Source organism: Phalacrocorax aristotelis, chromosome 3 (assembly GCF_949628215.1).
Source record: "Phalacrocorax aristotelis chromosome 3, bGulAri2.1, whole genome shotgun sequence".
Classification (NCBI taxonomy): domain Eukaryota; kingdom Metazoa; phylum Chordata; class Aves; order Suliformes; family Phalacrocoracidae; genus Phalacrocorax; species Phalacrocorax aristotelis.
This window is the reverse complement of record NC_134278.1, coordinates 2,699,626-2,713,575: the sequence shown is the minus strand read 5'-3', so window position 1 is coordinate 2,713,575 and position 13,950 is coordinate 2,699,626. Positions and strand designations below refer to the sequence as shown.

The window sequence follows — 13,950 nt, the reverse complement described above, 5'->3', positions numbered from 1 at the left end:
TTCCAAAGTTTCAAATACAAGTTTTAATGTTTACCAGATTGACAATATTAAATCCTTCAAGCAAATGATGCTCTGGGTTTTTTTTCGTTCCTGCAGGCTGTCCCACGAATTCTGGTTCAGTCTGCCAGCACTGACGCCAGCGCTGCACGGATAAAACAGGTAAGCGCATCCTAGGATGTGATGATACAAGTTTCATATTCACGTGCCCGAAACCAGAAGTGGCAAAAGCAGCTGCTGGGATAACTGCTTAAACCCTGTTGCTCTTCTGCTGTTGCTTCACTGGGAGACAATTAAATGCAGTGCGTGTTGCTGTGTTTTCTTAGGTCCTGGTAAAATCTCCCCTTATATCACTTTTATGTTTGAAAGCCTGGTTGCATGAGCAGTTAACTAGCTAAAATTTAGCTGTTTTGCTGCTTTAAAAGGCAAATTGCTAGGCTCTGGTGCTTTCTATAAACAGAACGTGTCTGTTACTCTGAGTGTTGAGCCTCATTCTCAATTTTACATTTCAAGCCAATTCATGATATCGACGCGAAAAAAAGGCTCTTGCTAAGCTGGAGAGAAAATAGACCCTATGATCTCCCACAGTTCAGCAGAACTTGAGTCTTCTGAATAGCAAATCAGCTTTCTCCCACTGTGTGTTTATTGTCTTAGCAGAATGCGTGTTATCTGAACGCATAAAAAGGAAAACCCAAAGACCAGAGCTCCAGAGTCCACATGTTCAACACCCTCTCCACAGAAAAGCTAAAAACATCTTTAATCTGCAGGAATGTTTCACAAAACTTTTCTGTATTACCTTTCGCTTAGCAATAGCAAGCTAGCCTTTGGTTCTGAAATTCCTGTAATTCAATCAAATACCTCTTTCTTCAAATGCCATTTATGTTGCCAGTGGAAAAGGCACTTCAGAATAAGGTGAAAATCCTCTAGTTTGGGACACTTTACCACTACGTGGGATAAACCACGAGATTTTGAACAGTAAACCAAAATGTACACCTGACAGTTAAATAGGATATGTACAAATCTGCCATCCTCCAGCCACTATTTTTCCCCCCTTCCTATTAGCAGCCTCCCTCCCAAAGAGATTTAGAGACATCCTAATCTTTTAGAGTACATGTGCTGGCAAAAGATATTGATCTATCAGATTTAGTAAACTTTACAGCCAAGAAATACATCACTAAAATGGGCTGTTAATCTCATGAGGTGCAGTTAATTTCATACTCTGAAAGTGTGTGGTGCTGGCGGCATCGAGGTGGGAATGGCATTTGGAAACGGGGACATAAGTGACAGTTGAGTTGGAGAGGCATGATTTATCAATCCTGAGAGTTAAGCCAAATAACTGAGAGACTTATAGATCATGGCTATTTCACATTTCATATAAATCCTGCTATTCAAACAGCAAATGACCGTTCCTGTAATATAAATAATTTTTCAGTAAATATTGGGGGACGTATTTCTTTTGGTCGACACTTTTCTTATTAATGGAAGAAATGAGCTGACAATCCTACCAGGTTTGCAAAGCTGACTTCGGATCAGCTGGCATCTTGTGGAGATTGCAGCTGCACAGGGATTTAGATAAGCTGGAGGCCTTAGTACTTCCCAGAGGCCTTGTATCTGTCCTTTTAGCCCAGATATTTTGGATAACAGAGCTCCACAGTCACTATCCTGTTCTGTTTCAGAATAACCAAGAAGAAGCAGGGAAACAGCCATTCGAAACTGCAGTGCACACATCTGAGGCAGACAAGAGCCCAGAGAAGACATCCAAAGTGCCTTTGCAGCAGCCCACAGGAGAGCCCCAGGCGCAGGACTCCCAGGAAGGACCTCCCAGTCCTCTGAGTGAAGCCTCCAGTGGGTATTTTTCTCACAGCGTCTCTACAGCCACCCTCTCTGAAGCCCTTGCAGCAGGAAATGATGCTGTGGCTCAGCCAGGGGGTCAAATGCCTGCAGTGATTGACTTCCCAGCTCCCGCTGTGGCTCAGGTCTCTTCCGACATGCCAGGGCACTCGGACAGTTCTTCAGAAAGCTGCCTCAGTACTAAGAGAGAGAGCTCACCTGCCTTCAGCCTTCAAAGTGCTCATGTAAGACCTAAAGACAGCACTGAAGTGAACGGAAACGATGCTTTGAAATCAAAATCTTGCACATCTCCTGTGACTCAGAGTGAGCCGGCAAATGATGCCTCTGTAGCCACTGATGCAAAAACCTTTCTTTCTACCTCCACTCCAAAGAAGGAGTTGTTATCCAAACAATCAGTGGAGTCAGCAGGACAAGTGAGGAAAAAAGAAACTCCTTCTGGGTCTTCAGAACTGGGGTTTCCCAAACCACGGGTTCATCCCGACCAATTGTCCCAGCCTGGCATTGCAGCCTCCCCCTTCAAAATCCAGAAAGTCAAGACATCAGAGCTGAAGTCCTTTACAAGCATGCTGGGGACGGATCCCACGTGTTCACTGAACACAGAAGAGCAGCAAGAAGGAGAAAAGAACACGTCTGCTGCCCGTGGACTGAACCACAATGGATCAGAAATGGCAGAAGAAAAACTGGAGGTGACTTCTGACTCTGAAGATGCCAATGAAATTCCCGAGTGGCTGAAAGAGGGAGAATATGTCACAGTCGGCGCAAATAAGACGGGCACTGTTAGGTATATTGGGCCCACGGACTTTCAAGACGGAACGTGGGTTGGTGTCGAACTGGATTTACCTTCAGGTAAAATACGATCTAGGCCGGGTGTAAAGCAAACAGCACGTCAGAGTTCGCAGTGCTTATTTTAATGACCGCTTTCTGACGAGGGAGGTTTCATTAGCCATTACTGGGCACATTTTGAGAAGGCAAATATAAAAGATCTTTCCCTGCTGCAATCTTTTTCCAGTCTGCCTTTGTAAACCTAGTCTCCCTGACCTCTGACTGAATTGTATCCCTTTTCAGCTATGTCTTTGGCTTCTTACAATGGAGGTAGGAATCAGGATTGCTTTTACAATGCAGCTCGGTAAGTATGTAGTTGCAGGAGATACACCTCGTGTCCAAAGAGTTCTCTTCTGGACTTCTGCCCTGAGGGTAAGAGTATCCAAGGTGCAACAGGAGTTGTAGGATTCAAATGAGCAGAGGAACAAACGTGTAGGCTAAAAGAGAACCTAAAAGGTTACTGGTCTCTGACAAGCTATTTTAAAATAAGCTGTAAAATTATAAAAGACTATTTGTGTGTGTACTTAGGTATATGAAAACCAGTAAGAAATAATCATACATTGACTGCCTGGCCATACAGATGATTTTAAGGTTTCTTTCAGCTTCTCATTTATCATTCCTGTCTGCCTCTTACCTGCACATCTGTAGACTTTGCAGAATTTAGGCTCCAATACATACGTTTTGGAAGCTAGGGTGCTGTTCCTGGGGAGGCTCTGTTCGTATGTGCTGTTGTAGGATGGTGCAGAAAAACAGTGACTTCAGCACAGGCCCTTTAAAGTGAGAGGGATGAAAGAAAGGTGACGGCTGGCTTTTGTTCTCTGCTGGAGCCCCAGGCTTCGTAAATCCCTTCCTCTGCAGGTTCGTGTCCACTTTTCATGGCACTCATTTTCTCCAAGAGTAGGCAGGACTGGGGGAAGGCAGGGCGTGCTAGTGGAAAATTTGAGAGACAAGCGATAGATACCGCTGCCTTTGATAGTAAGAGGGTTTGGTTTACCGAGGGCACGTAAAGCTCCTTATTTAAATCCTTCTAACCAAGCTGCAGCATTCCAACTCTGCAGTGCAGGCTCTGTTTGGTGAATCAGCACCAGGGAGTTGCCCGTGCTTGTCTCTGCTGCACGCTTCCCTGGGATTGGAGCCATTCACCAAGTTAAATACTGTGTCAAGGATGCAGAACTCCCATTAAATGAGCAGTTATCTTCCCTGTGCATGGTGTGCTCATAAAAGCTGAACTGGATGGTGTGTTGTCAGCTGGTTTCCGAAAACCCTCTGGAGTTTGGCATCCCGGAAAGCAAACTGTGGCTGTAGTCCCTTTGAAAGTTGTAGACCTGATTCTCAGTCTGAATTCATGTCTTATTTTAAAAAAAATATATAAATGTATTTATAGATTCATTTCAATTTTGGAAAATCACCTTCCCTCCCTGCCTGGCTACTCTAGTCCACAGTGCTAATACTGTTCAGCACATACCTGGTGAGCATCAGCTTTGCTGTCTGTGGAAGAGTCAAATGGCTACGAGGTTTTTGGTGTGTTGAAGGCTGAACTCCTGATGTTGCTGGATATTTTTTTTCCCCTTCTGTTTCCAAAAGGATTAAGTCCCTGATTTATTGGAGCATAACTGGCTTCCGGCACATCAGGAGCTTCACTTGGGAAATACAGTCACAAACTTGTATCTTTGTCAATCTACAAAGTCCAAGAAGACTTTGTAGAAGTCCAAGTCCTTGGCCACGTGAGGGTATACTGGACCCAACGCGGTAATGGTGGTGGAGAGAAGGAAACACCCGCAAAATAAAAAGGTGACCTTAGGTCATTTAAAAAGATGATGTATCTTATTACATTCCCTTTACAGATGGGAGCGGTCTCTGTCCTGGTACCCAGAACAGCGATCATGAGAATTTTAAATGATCAAAAGGGAGATGTAGAAAGATCTGAAAAAAACCAGAAAGTAAGTGAGGTCCCACCTCGAATGCTGGGCTCAGGTTTGGGCCCCTCGGGACAAGAAGGCCCTTGAGGGGCTGGAGCGTGTCCAGAGAAGGGCAGCGGGGCTGGGGCAGGGTCTGGAGCACAAGTGTGCTGGGGGGCGGCTGGGGGGGCTGGGGGGGTTTAGCCTGGAGAAGAGGGGGCTGAGGGGAGCCCTTCTCGCTCTCTGCAGCTGCCTGAGAGGGGCTGGAGTGAGGGGGGGGTCGGTCTCTGCTCCCAAGTCACCAGTGACAGGACGAGAGGAACCGGCCCCAAGCTGCGTCAGGGCAGGTTTAGGTTGGATGTGAGGGAAAATGCCTTCCCTGCCAGAGGGGTCAGGCCCTGGCACAGGCTGCCCAGAGAGGTGGGGGAGTCACCGTCCCTGGGGGGGTTCAAACACCGTGCAGCCGTGGCACTTGGGGCCATGGTTTAGGAGGCCTGGGGGTGTTGGGTTGGTGGTTGGACTCGATCCTCGAGGCCTTTTCCAACCTTAATGATTCTGTGATGTCAACAGCATCGCATAAAGAAATTCTATCTGTCTGCTCTGTGGAAGTTATATGACGTGGAAACAGTAACTCTTCTCGACTTCAGACTCTCATCGACTCAGACAACCAAAAGCTCTCTTAAATGGCTTTTTTCTTTCCTTCCTGATAGTTTGCTAATGCATCGATTGCTGAGCTGGTTGTTTAACACCTTTGGTGAAATTAAAGAATTCCCCTGAACAGGAAGCTGGGAGGAAGAATAAGGTGGTGTGTCCCACTCGGAGCGACTGGCTCCATGCAGTGGCTTTGCTGGTGGTCTGCAGTGAAGCGTACTGGTGTCACTGGAGCACAAGCCTGCAGCTGGGAGCACCCTGAATCAAGCCTTTCCTTCTGCAGGCAGCTGCTTCTTCTACTCTTAGCATTTTATCAAGGTCAGATATAAAACCGGCTGATATTTTTTTATCTTCCCTCCTGTGGGAAGGCAGCTCCCACTCCTACTCCTCTGGGAGCTGGAGGACTTGTCTTTGTATCAGTAAGTGTATCGATCTGCAGATTCGTTCACTCTCGTGCCAGCTTTGTCCTCTAGTGCCCACAGCGCGCTCTCGTCCTGGGTCTTTACTTTCAGAGTATATTTATAGGGAACAATCATTTTCCCTCCAAGCATTTTCTTGCTTTCTTCTTCTGGTGCCCACCTAGCAGCACACCACGGGCACAGAATAAAAGCCATTTTGTCTATCATCTTTCTTTCTTCTTGTCAAAGGTAAGAACGATGGCTCGATTGGAGGGAAGCAGTATTTCAGATGCAACCCAGGCTACGGATTGCTTGTGAAACCAGGCAGAGTTAAGAAGGCCACGGGACCAGCAAGGCGGCGGAGCACCGGCTTGAGGTTGCAAGGAGGAGCCGCCGCTGAGAACAGGAAGAGTGGCAACTTCTCTGGGTCGGCCTCCAACCTGGCGTCGCTCACCGCCCTGGCGAAATCCGAAGGAGGATCCACGCTGCGGCCGGAGAAGAGCCAGAAAAACGTGGAGAACAGGAAATCCTGGGCAAACTGAGACAGCCCTACCCACCGCAGCAAACACCGTGCGACGCAGCCAGGGGAGCAGGTCTTCTAGCTTCGGGAGGCCGAACCAAGCGTGTGAACTTCTAGTTTGTGGCAAACACTAATGAAGGGTTTTTGTTGTTTTTTTTTTTTTCCTCTGCTTTGGGTGATTGACGTGTTAATTCTTTGCCTTGTCATGGTGCTGGATCTACGTCCTTCGTTTCCTGTTACAAATTGTGATGCTTCAGGGTATGACTGGTGGCAGCCGGCAAAAGCTCGTGGCGGTGGGTGGGTGTAAACTCTGCTCTCTCCCGCCTTTCAGAGATGGAAGGGACACGTAAATTGTTCAAATTACAGCGTGGCTTTCCAATAGCTACAAAACGCTGCCCACGCACCGGTGCTTCTCTCGGTGTGCCTGGCAATTCTAAAACAAACAAACCAACCCCGACCTCCCCAAAATAACAGTTCTTTTCTAATTTTGTGAGAGCTGTGTCCCTATCGCATAATACGTGGTGAAAGGGCAAGGTCACGGTGGTTCCAGACAGGCAGAGAAGCGAACGTAAAACTTCGTTTGGAAATAAAGAACCCCCCAAACCCCTTTATTTCAAAAAGCAACAGCTCTTTGGTTGTGTGGCCTGGGCCCAGTGCCCACTTCGACTGCTGTCCTGTCGTCCCTCTCTCCTTCTGTGGAAATCAGCACAATCTTTCCAGCTGATTTGCTGGGAACGGGAGAAGGCCCGCGACCCGCTCTGTAATACTTTTGAACCCTTCTTTTTTAGGAAAGAGGGGAGTTGAGCGAATTTGCTGTCTGTAATCCATTTAACGTGTGCTCACCCCATGACCGCATCCCCTCTCTCACTTGCACCGAAGCGGCAGGACCTTCTTCTCGTTGGTTCTGTCCTTTGGGCCAAGAGGATTTTCGCAGAGGTATCGGCACTGACATGCTTCAAAATTCCCACCCAGCCTTTGGAGACGCTTGGATTTTTACCAGTTACGCGATGCAGAGGGTCGCTGTCCTTATAATGGGATTAATCCGGTCTATTTATTTTTATTTATTATTTTAAAAAATATGAAATGCTTGCGCTTTACAATCATCCACCGCCTGCCGTGGCACAGAGGAGCTCTGCTAGCGCCGTACCCAGCGTCCATCCGAAGAGGAGGTGCCTCCGCCGCCAGCTAAACCATCCCAGCGGCGCACGAACGCCAACCCGCTTGAACAGCTGAAGAGTCGTCCCCAAAACGAGTCTCTCTTGAAAGAGGGAGGTTTGGGCTGGCTTTTATAAAACCAGATTTTTATTTTTGGTAACCCTTGCTAGTTTTTTAACCGCCTGTGGTGCAAATTACATGTTACCGCACGTGTGTGCGTACACAGATGCGCACGTATCCACGTACGCGCGCTCATTCTCTAACAAATCAAGGAAGGCCACGGACTTTTATATTCTGAGATGTTTATGTCTTGTTTAGTCATCGGGGGGGGGGGGTTGGACAGCTTGAGCAATAGACGTTTTATCTACGTGGGGAATATTTAGGATGCCGAATCAATGATTAAACTTTAATAAGTATCTCGTCGCTGCCTGTGCTGCACGTGGGTATCTAAGTGCCTTAGCCATCTGGTTCAGAGGTCCAAGGGAAAGCTACATTGTCATCAAAGGAGATAGGGATGCTTAGCGAAGGAGATAATTATGCTGATTTACTGTAATTAATATCATTTATGCAGAAGGAATAAAATTAAAATAGAAACTAATCTGTAGCAGAGATAAGTGGGCTGGGTTACAGTGCAGCATGCATAGTACTGCCAGGGATCGTATATCCTTTCCGCTTTGTGTAACTAGTTTCAGTGTTTCCTAAATTTTCCTAAAGAAATCTTAATATAAAATGTACAGACCAGCTTTTAAAGGTATTTTTAGTGTACAGTTTTTCCCCCCTTTTCCTTTGCACGAAGCTCCTGTCCGTTCAAGCCAAGACGGTGGGAGAAATTTAGCGACTAACAATGCAGACGCTAAAATCCTGGGTTCTTAAAATTGCAGCTGTTTTTATAGACGCGCCTCATGCAACAAAATGACATTTCGTTTTGGGGTGCGACGAGTGTTGCTGATGAAAGGCTGCCCGCTAATTGATAGGATGTCTTTTATACTGCCTCGGAAGTTTTCTAAAATCCACCTTTCCCGTTTTTTTTTTTTTTTCTAATTGCACTTTGTTCTGACGTGCTGCAGAAAGTTAGCTAATGTGAAACAGCCCCCGAACGGCTAGTTGGGTTTTGTTAGTCTCAGCATTTCATTTACTGGACTTAGGGATATCTTTAAGGCTTCTCGATGTTTGCTAGGTGGCCCCTTTGGGGGAGATATGAAGGGAAGAACCTGTCCAAGTCCTTTTGAAGCCTCTTTTCTTGCACCGCTGTCTCTGAAGACTGGAATTCTCCAGGACCAACGTAGAGGCACCCAAGTGGGGGAGTGCCAGGGTCAAGCAGGAGGCAGTTGGCTTAATAGTTCACTATTTATTCTACCCACCATAAATTCCTCTGGCCGAATGTGTACTACAGCTCTGGGCACATAAGGACGTATTTCAGTGTTGGCACATCTGGAGCGCGCAGCCGGAGGCTGCGACCGCCTGACACGGGGTGGATTTCCTCTTCCACCCGCCCTCGGTCGTGCTACAGAACCACGCTGGGCGTATCTAGAGGGGTATGAAACGCGGTTTGAACAGAACGTATTCGCTGCCTCCTCTAGGATACGTTGTCCTGGAAGCAAACCTCTTAAATACGGCTGGTCCGTTTTGCAGCACCAGCAGAAGACTGGCGTGACAGGGTGGCTCTGCGAACAGAGCGCCTGGTGGACTTCGGTGGAGGACCTTCCTCGTCGCTCTCTTGGTTTTTACCATCTCGTTTGACGGTGAAACCTCTCCTCAAATCCCACCCTGCCCCAGAAGTGAAGCCATCCTAACCGAATGGCCCCGGTGCGGCACAACCTCCAGAAAGCCAAACAAATCAAATTCGGCCGGGAGGACGTTCTTAGAGGACTTCCCTGACTCCCTCCTGCTCGCCCCGGCTTTCCTGGGCACGCGAGGGTTCTTCTAAAGATGTTTTCCAGGATTTTGGCACAGTGAGTGCACGTCCCTCTACTCAAAGCCATCTGTTACTTTGCACCAGCTAAGCCAACTAACCCGAAATCAGTTTAAAACCATAATGAAGGTTATATATATATATATTTTTATTGATAACATTAGAAAAACTCTACACTCAGCATAGAGGAGGAGGTGCTCTTAACTGGAACCGCCCAGCAACTGAGGCTGGAGCATTAATAGCTATGCATATTTTCCAATATTTTCATGCACTTTATCCCGGGAAGAACAACATTTAATGCAGGAACTGTAACTTGTAGCGAGTGTCTCATCTCCTGTGTCTGCTCGGTGGTGCGAGCGTGCTTTGTGTATCCCTGAACCGTCAGTGGGTCTCGGGATTCTGGGCGTAGAAAATGGGGTCGGCGGGTAGGAAACCCAAGGGTCCGAACCCGTGTGGGCAGCTCTGCGGGTCCCTGCCTCCGCGCGGGGTTCCGAAGCGTGGTGGCGTGTCCTCTGAGCCAGCCAAGGGGGTGGTAGTTTTTTTGAGGGGACTTTTTGGGTTTTCTCAAGCCAAGCCAAGACTTCTTCCTGTGTTTTGTTCAGTGCTCTCATGGTGTTTTGATCTCTCTGTCCAAATTAATACTGTGTCAGTTCGAGGGCCTGGATCTGACCTGTTTAATGATGTAGTTTAGTCGAGGAAGACTAACAGAGATGAGTTGTGCATGGCAACACTGCCCACGTCCTTAAGAAGAGAGTTTTGCAGCGGTTGAGATGGAAGCTCCCCGCTGCTGCCCATGAGGCAGGTTGTTCAACACCTCTTTGCTTTCCTACGAACCGAGAAGCCTCGTTCCTACCTATGAGTCGTGAAAACCTGTACGAAACGAGCCTGGGAGTCGTCCGGACCTGCTTGCACGGTAACGGAGCTGTTGAGTCTTTCTGTGTGATGCTTGTGTCGTCCTTGCGCTGGGACTGCCAGCTCTTTGCACAAGAAGTTGGGTTTCGCAGTGCCTTATCCCCGGGTCAGCAACGAAGCAATGCCGCGCGGGGCTGGGTGTCCCACCGCCCTTGAGGCTGCCTAGCTTTTAGGCAAGGGAGATCGTGATAAGTAACGGCGCAGCCTGGTCACGCTACAAAATGCTCTTGAGCTGGGGTCACGTGTAAGTGTCTTGTTCCTAGATCTCCTTTATCCAACTTTGCTTCGGTTTCTGCTCCCTCCACCCTCCTCCTAAAGTACCACCATGTTTTTCACTCCCAGGAAGGGCTCGGCTGCTGCTCTCTGCCCGCGAGCCCCCGGCTAGGCTGGGTTCAGCCGGCAGCAGAGCCTCCCGGCATGGCCTGGCTAAGCCTTATCCGGGCTCCGGCAGCTGAATGCCGCAGCGGAGGGAACAGGGACGTGGCCTGGGGCTCCTTAAACCCAGCGAGAGGGCGCAGAGCGGCAGGGATGCATTAAAGACATTTCCCCTTCACCGGCCTTACCCGCTCGGGAGGAGCGGTGCTTTTGTTCAGCAGGAGAAGGCAGCTGCTCTCCCCCTCGCTTTCCCCTGCCAAACTGCTTCGGAAGCTGGTACGGGAGCCGCGCTCCGAGCAATAACCGGCAGGGCGTGAATCGGCGCGTCCCGCCTCGCTTCAGACACCCTTGGCTTTGGCGCCGCTCCTCCCCGGGCCGCTGGCGTCCGCCGCGTCTTGGGCGGGGAGCCTTTGCCACCTCTGTAAATGTAGTGGGTCTGTATATACAGAGCGGCAATTTACACTGTGGTGTTACGTGTCCATCGGTGTACTTTAAATGAGCTAAAATCCAAAGATACTTTGTAATGAGCTGTAAAGTTTTTAATTATTTCTGTACAATACTAAATTACTGTAATATTGTATTATACCTGCCGTGCAGCCCGCAGTACCGAAATAAACGTCATCTCTAGAGCTGGTACGTCTGCGCGTTGTTAATCCCCGTTGTATCACCGGAAGATTTAGATGCACTCGCAGCCCTTCCACGGAGCAGCATTGCTCGAGGGGGCCGAGATGTGTTTCCGACAAGACTTCGGTGCTGCTGCCTGCGAGTTAGGGACCTTCCCGTGGGCGAACGGAAACCCACGGCTTTACCTTCCCTCGATTCCCCCTCCTTCCTGATGCTCAGGGAAATAGCGCTTTGCCTGCGGCCGCTCAGGGGTGAGAACCCTCGTCACAGACCGGGGCTCCACGGAGCTGTGCTGAGCCAAGGGGAGGCTTTATTTAATGCTCACGTTCCGTGTCATTGCGCTAAATAAAAGCGGAGGGAGGGCTGCTCGTGCTCCCTGTGCTGGGACTGGACAGGGCTTGTCGCTGCCGGCCCTGCCCTTAGTCGCTGCAATGATGTTTCCTTCCTCAGCTCCTGCTGTTCCCCCACGGGCTGTGAAAACCAGCTGCCGCAGCCCCCCGGAACGGGGCGAACGGCCCCAGTGCTCGGGGGCAGGGACGGCGGGTGCCGGCTGCCGTGGGGCGAGTTTTCCCAGGAAACTGCTTAAAACTCCAGGAGCTGGTTAGTGGGGAGGGAGCTGGGGCGCAGGTTGTTCTTCCTTGAAAACCAGCTCCAACTGAACTTAGCACTAACGCTTATTTTAATGCAGTCGCAGCCTGGTCTTCCCCGATTTCCCTAAAACGGAAGAGAAGAGGGGCTGCCCCGACGAGCAGCGGCCGGGCACGAGGGGAAGGGACAGCGGCTGCTGCCAGAGCCCCTCTGTCCTTGTTCTGAATTCGCAGCGAGAACCGAGACGTAAGGCTGAAGAAATGATTTATTTTAGGATTGGGCGTCCAGACTGAGTAAGACCCGTGAGCTGGTCTTGGGGTTGTCCAAGCCCAGTCTGAAAAAATAAGGAGCGCCCTCCGAGCAGCCTGAGCCCGCCGGGGGCAGCACTCTCCTGGCAGCAGGAGGTCGTGGCCGTGGCTGGCGTCACCCCTCGGATGCGAGGTGCAGCCCAGAGGAAGGAAAACTGCATTTTCCTCATGGTCACGGCAACTTGCGTCCTACAGCCTTCCTTGTAGGATAGCTTTAGGTTTATTTAGGCTTATTTCCTAAGCAACACTTGGCCCTGTTGCAGTTCCCTCCGCAGGGAGCGGCGTCACACGGGTCAGGAGGCCCAGCAGCGCGGTTGCATTGCTCGGGTCTGGGGTGGAAAAGCTTTGGCTCTTGGGGAAAAAACCCAACAACCCACAAACAAAACCAAATGACAAACCATCTCCCCATTGTCATGGGGGTTTTCTGCCTCACATCATCCCCCGGGACCCCCCGCTGCCGCCGCCTCCTTGCAGTGGTGCTGCCGAAGGCGTCTGCTCTTGGGCTGTGTCACGGGCTGGGGCTTTGGGTGGAATGTGGAGGGGCTGGGCAGGGGCCTCTTACAGATTGTCAGTGTCTCTAATTAATATAATGGAAGTGACTCAGCAAACAAAGATAAATTTAAATTAAAAAAGAGAGGCAAATTACAAATTCCTCGTGTTGCAGCTCCCTCCCAGGCCTCGGCAGCACCAAGCAAATGCCCGTTACTCGGTGAAGCTGCCGCCCGCTCGGCTGGCTGCGCGCACTGTGGGCCGAACCGCTTGCGACAATGCTGCAGGTTGTCCCTTTGCCCAGGGAGCAGCCACGGCACGGAGCTGCCGCGGGCACGGCGGTGCCGGTGAGTCACGCCAGCGCTGACAGAGCCTCCTGATAACGCACAAGCCGCGCTCGGAGGCAGGAGCGCTGCCGAACGACCCGCGCCGTGCCCTGCGCTGCATGTCCCACCCCAGAACTGAGCCAGCGCACGGCGGAAAAGAACACCTCTCCGCTCGTATCCCTGCTGCTGCTTCCACACCGAGCAGCCCCGGCGTCCGCGGGGCCCTGCGTGGCGCGGCCGGGGGCTCCCGGGGCCGCTTCTGCCTGGCTGTGGCTGCGGGGTTGCTCTGCGGGTGCAGGCACAGGCAGCGAGGTCGGTGCTGCGGGAACCCTGGTCAGAAAAGCCTCGGGGGGATGAGAAATGCAACCCGTTCCGGGGCAGTGCAGTGTCCTTGAAACGCCCTCCCGAGGGCATGGTATTGCCTCTTCCTTTGGCAACACTTTATCCAAGGTTTGGCTTCTTGTTGGGAACACTGGCAGGGTTTGACACGAGCTTTTTTTGAAGGGGTGTTTTTATTTGGGTTTTTGTGCTGCTTTTTTTTTTAAAGCCACAAACATGTTGCTTCCCCAATCCCTGCTGAAAGTCATTTGGCAGAGGATATTTTTATCGGTGTTGTCTTGCAATCAGTGCACGAAAATACAGCTGCTTTTCTTTTCTTTTAATGCCACGTCCCTTTAATGTTTTTACCTTCTGGAAAAAAAGAAATAATCTTTGGCTGAAACACAGGAGCCTTTTGAAGTGCTGTTACTTTGTTCAAACCTTGCTCTTCCTGGAAGGCGGTTGTAACACCTTCCCCGCGCCGCAGCCGCGCTCTGCTTTCTGTTCGTCAGCCAAAGCTGCATTTTAAAAGGCACCGATCAAAACGAGCAGGAAAATAAAATTAATAATAAAAAAAAAAGCCACAAAGAACACCTTTTTCTCCCCCTTTTCTTCAAATTAGTACCACTTTCATTGGCCTCAGTTGTCTTCAAGCCCTTTGCCGCACCAGGCAAGTGGGGCAGTCGCTGGAGCCGCTGGAGGCGGCAGCCAAGGGAAGAGGCGCGCGTGGGTACGGCGCTGTGGGGAGCGGCTCACCTGAGCCGCGCTTTGCCAGGAGCCGGGCCGAGTGCCCGGGGGGGGTTTGG

The 13,950-nt window shown here is 50.2% G+C and overlaps 1 protein-coding gene across 5 annotated transcripts in view; it reads left to right on the top strand.

The window, feature by feature from the left end:
• The window catches only part of KIF13B (kinesin family member 13B), a 127,723-nt gene extending 119,677 nt beyond the window's left edge, over positions 1-8,046 (top strand). For all 5 annotated transcript variants that reach the window (XM_075086533.1, XM_075086530.1, XM_075086534.1 and 2 more), the window contains 3 exons: positions 97-159; positions 1,674-2,694; positions 5,867-8,046. In XM_075086533.1, coding sequence (XP_074942634.1) covers positions 97-159; positions 1,674-2,694; positions 5,867-6,159 — 1,377 coding nt within the window. In that variant the 3' untranslated portion in view covers positions 6,160-8,046. The remainder of the gene's footprint in view (positions 1-96; positions 160-1,673; positions 2,695-5,866) is intronic.
• Positions 8,047-13,950: the final 5,904 nt, after the last annotated feature.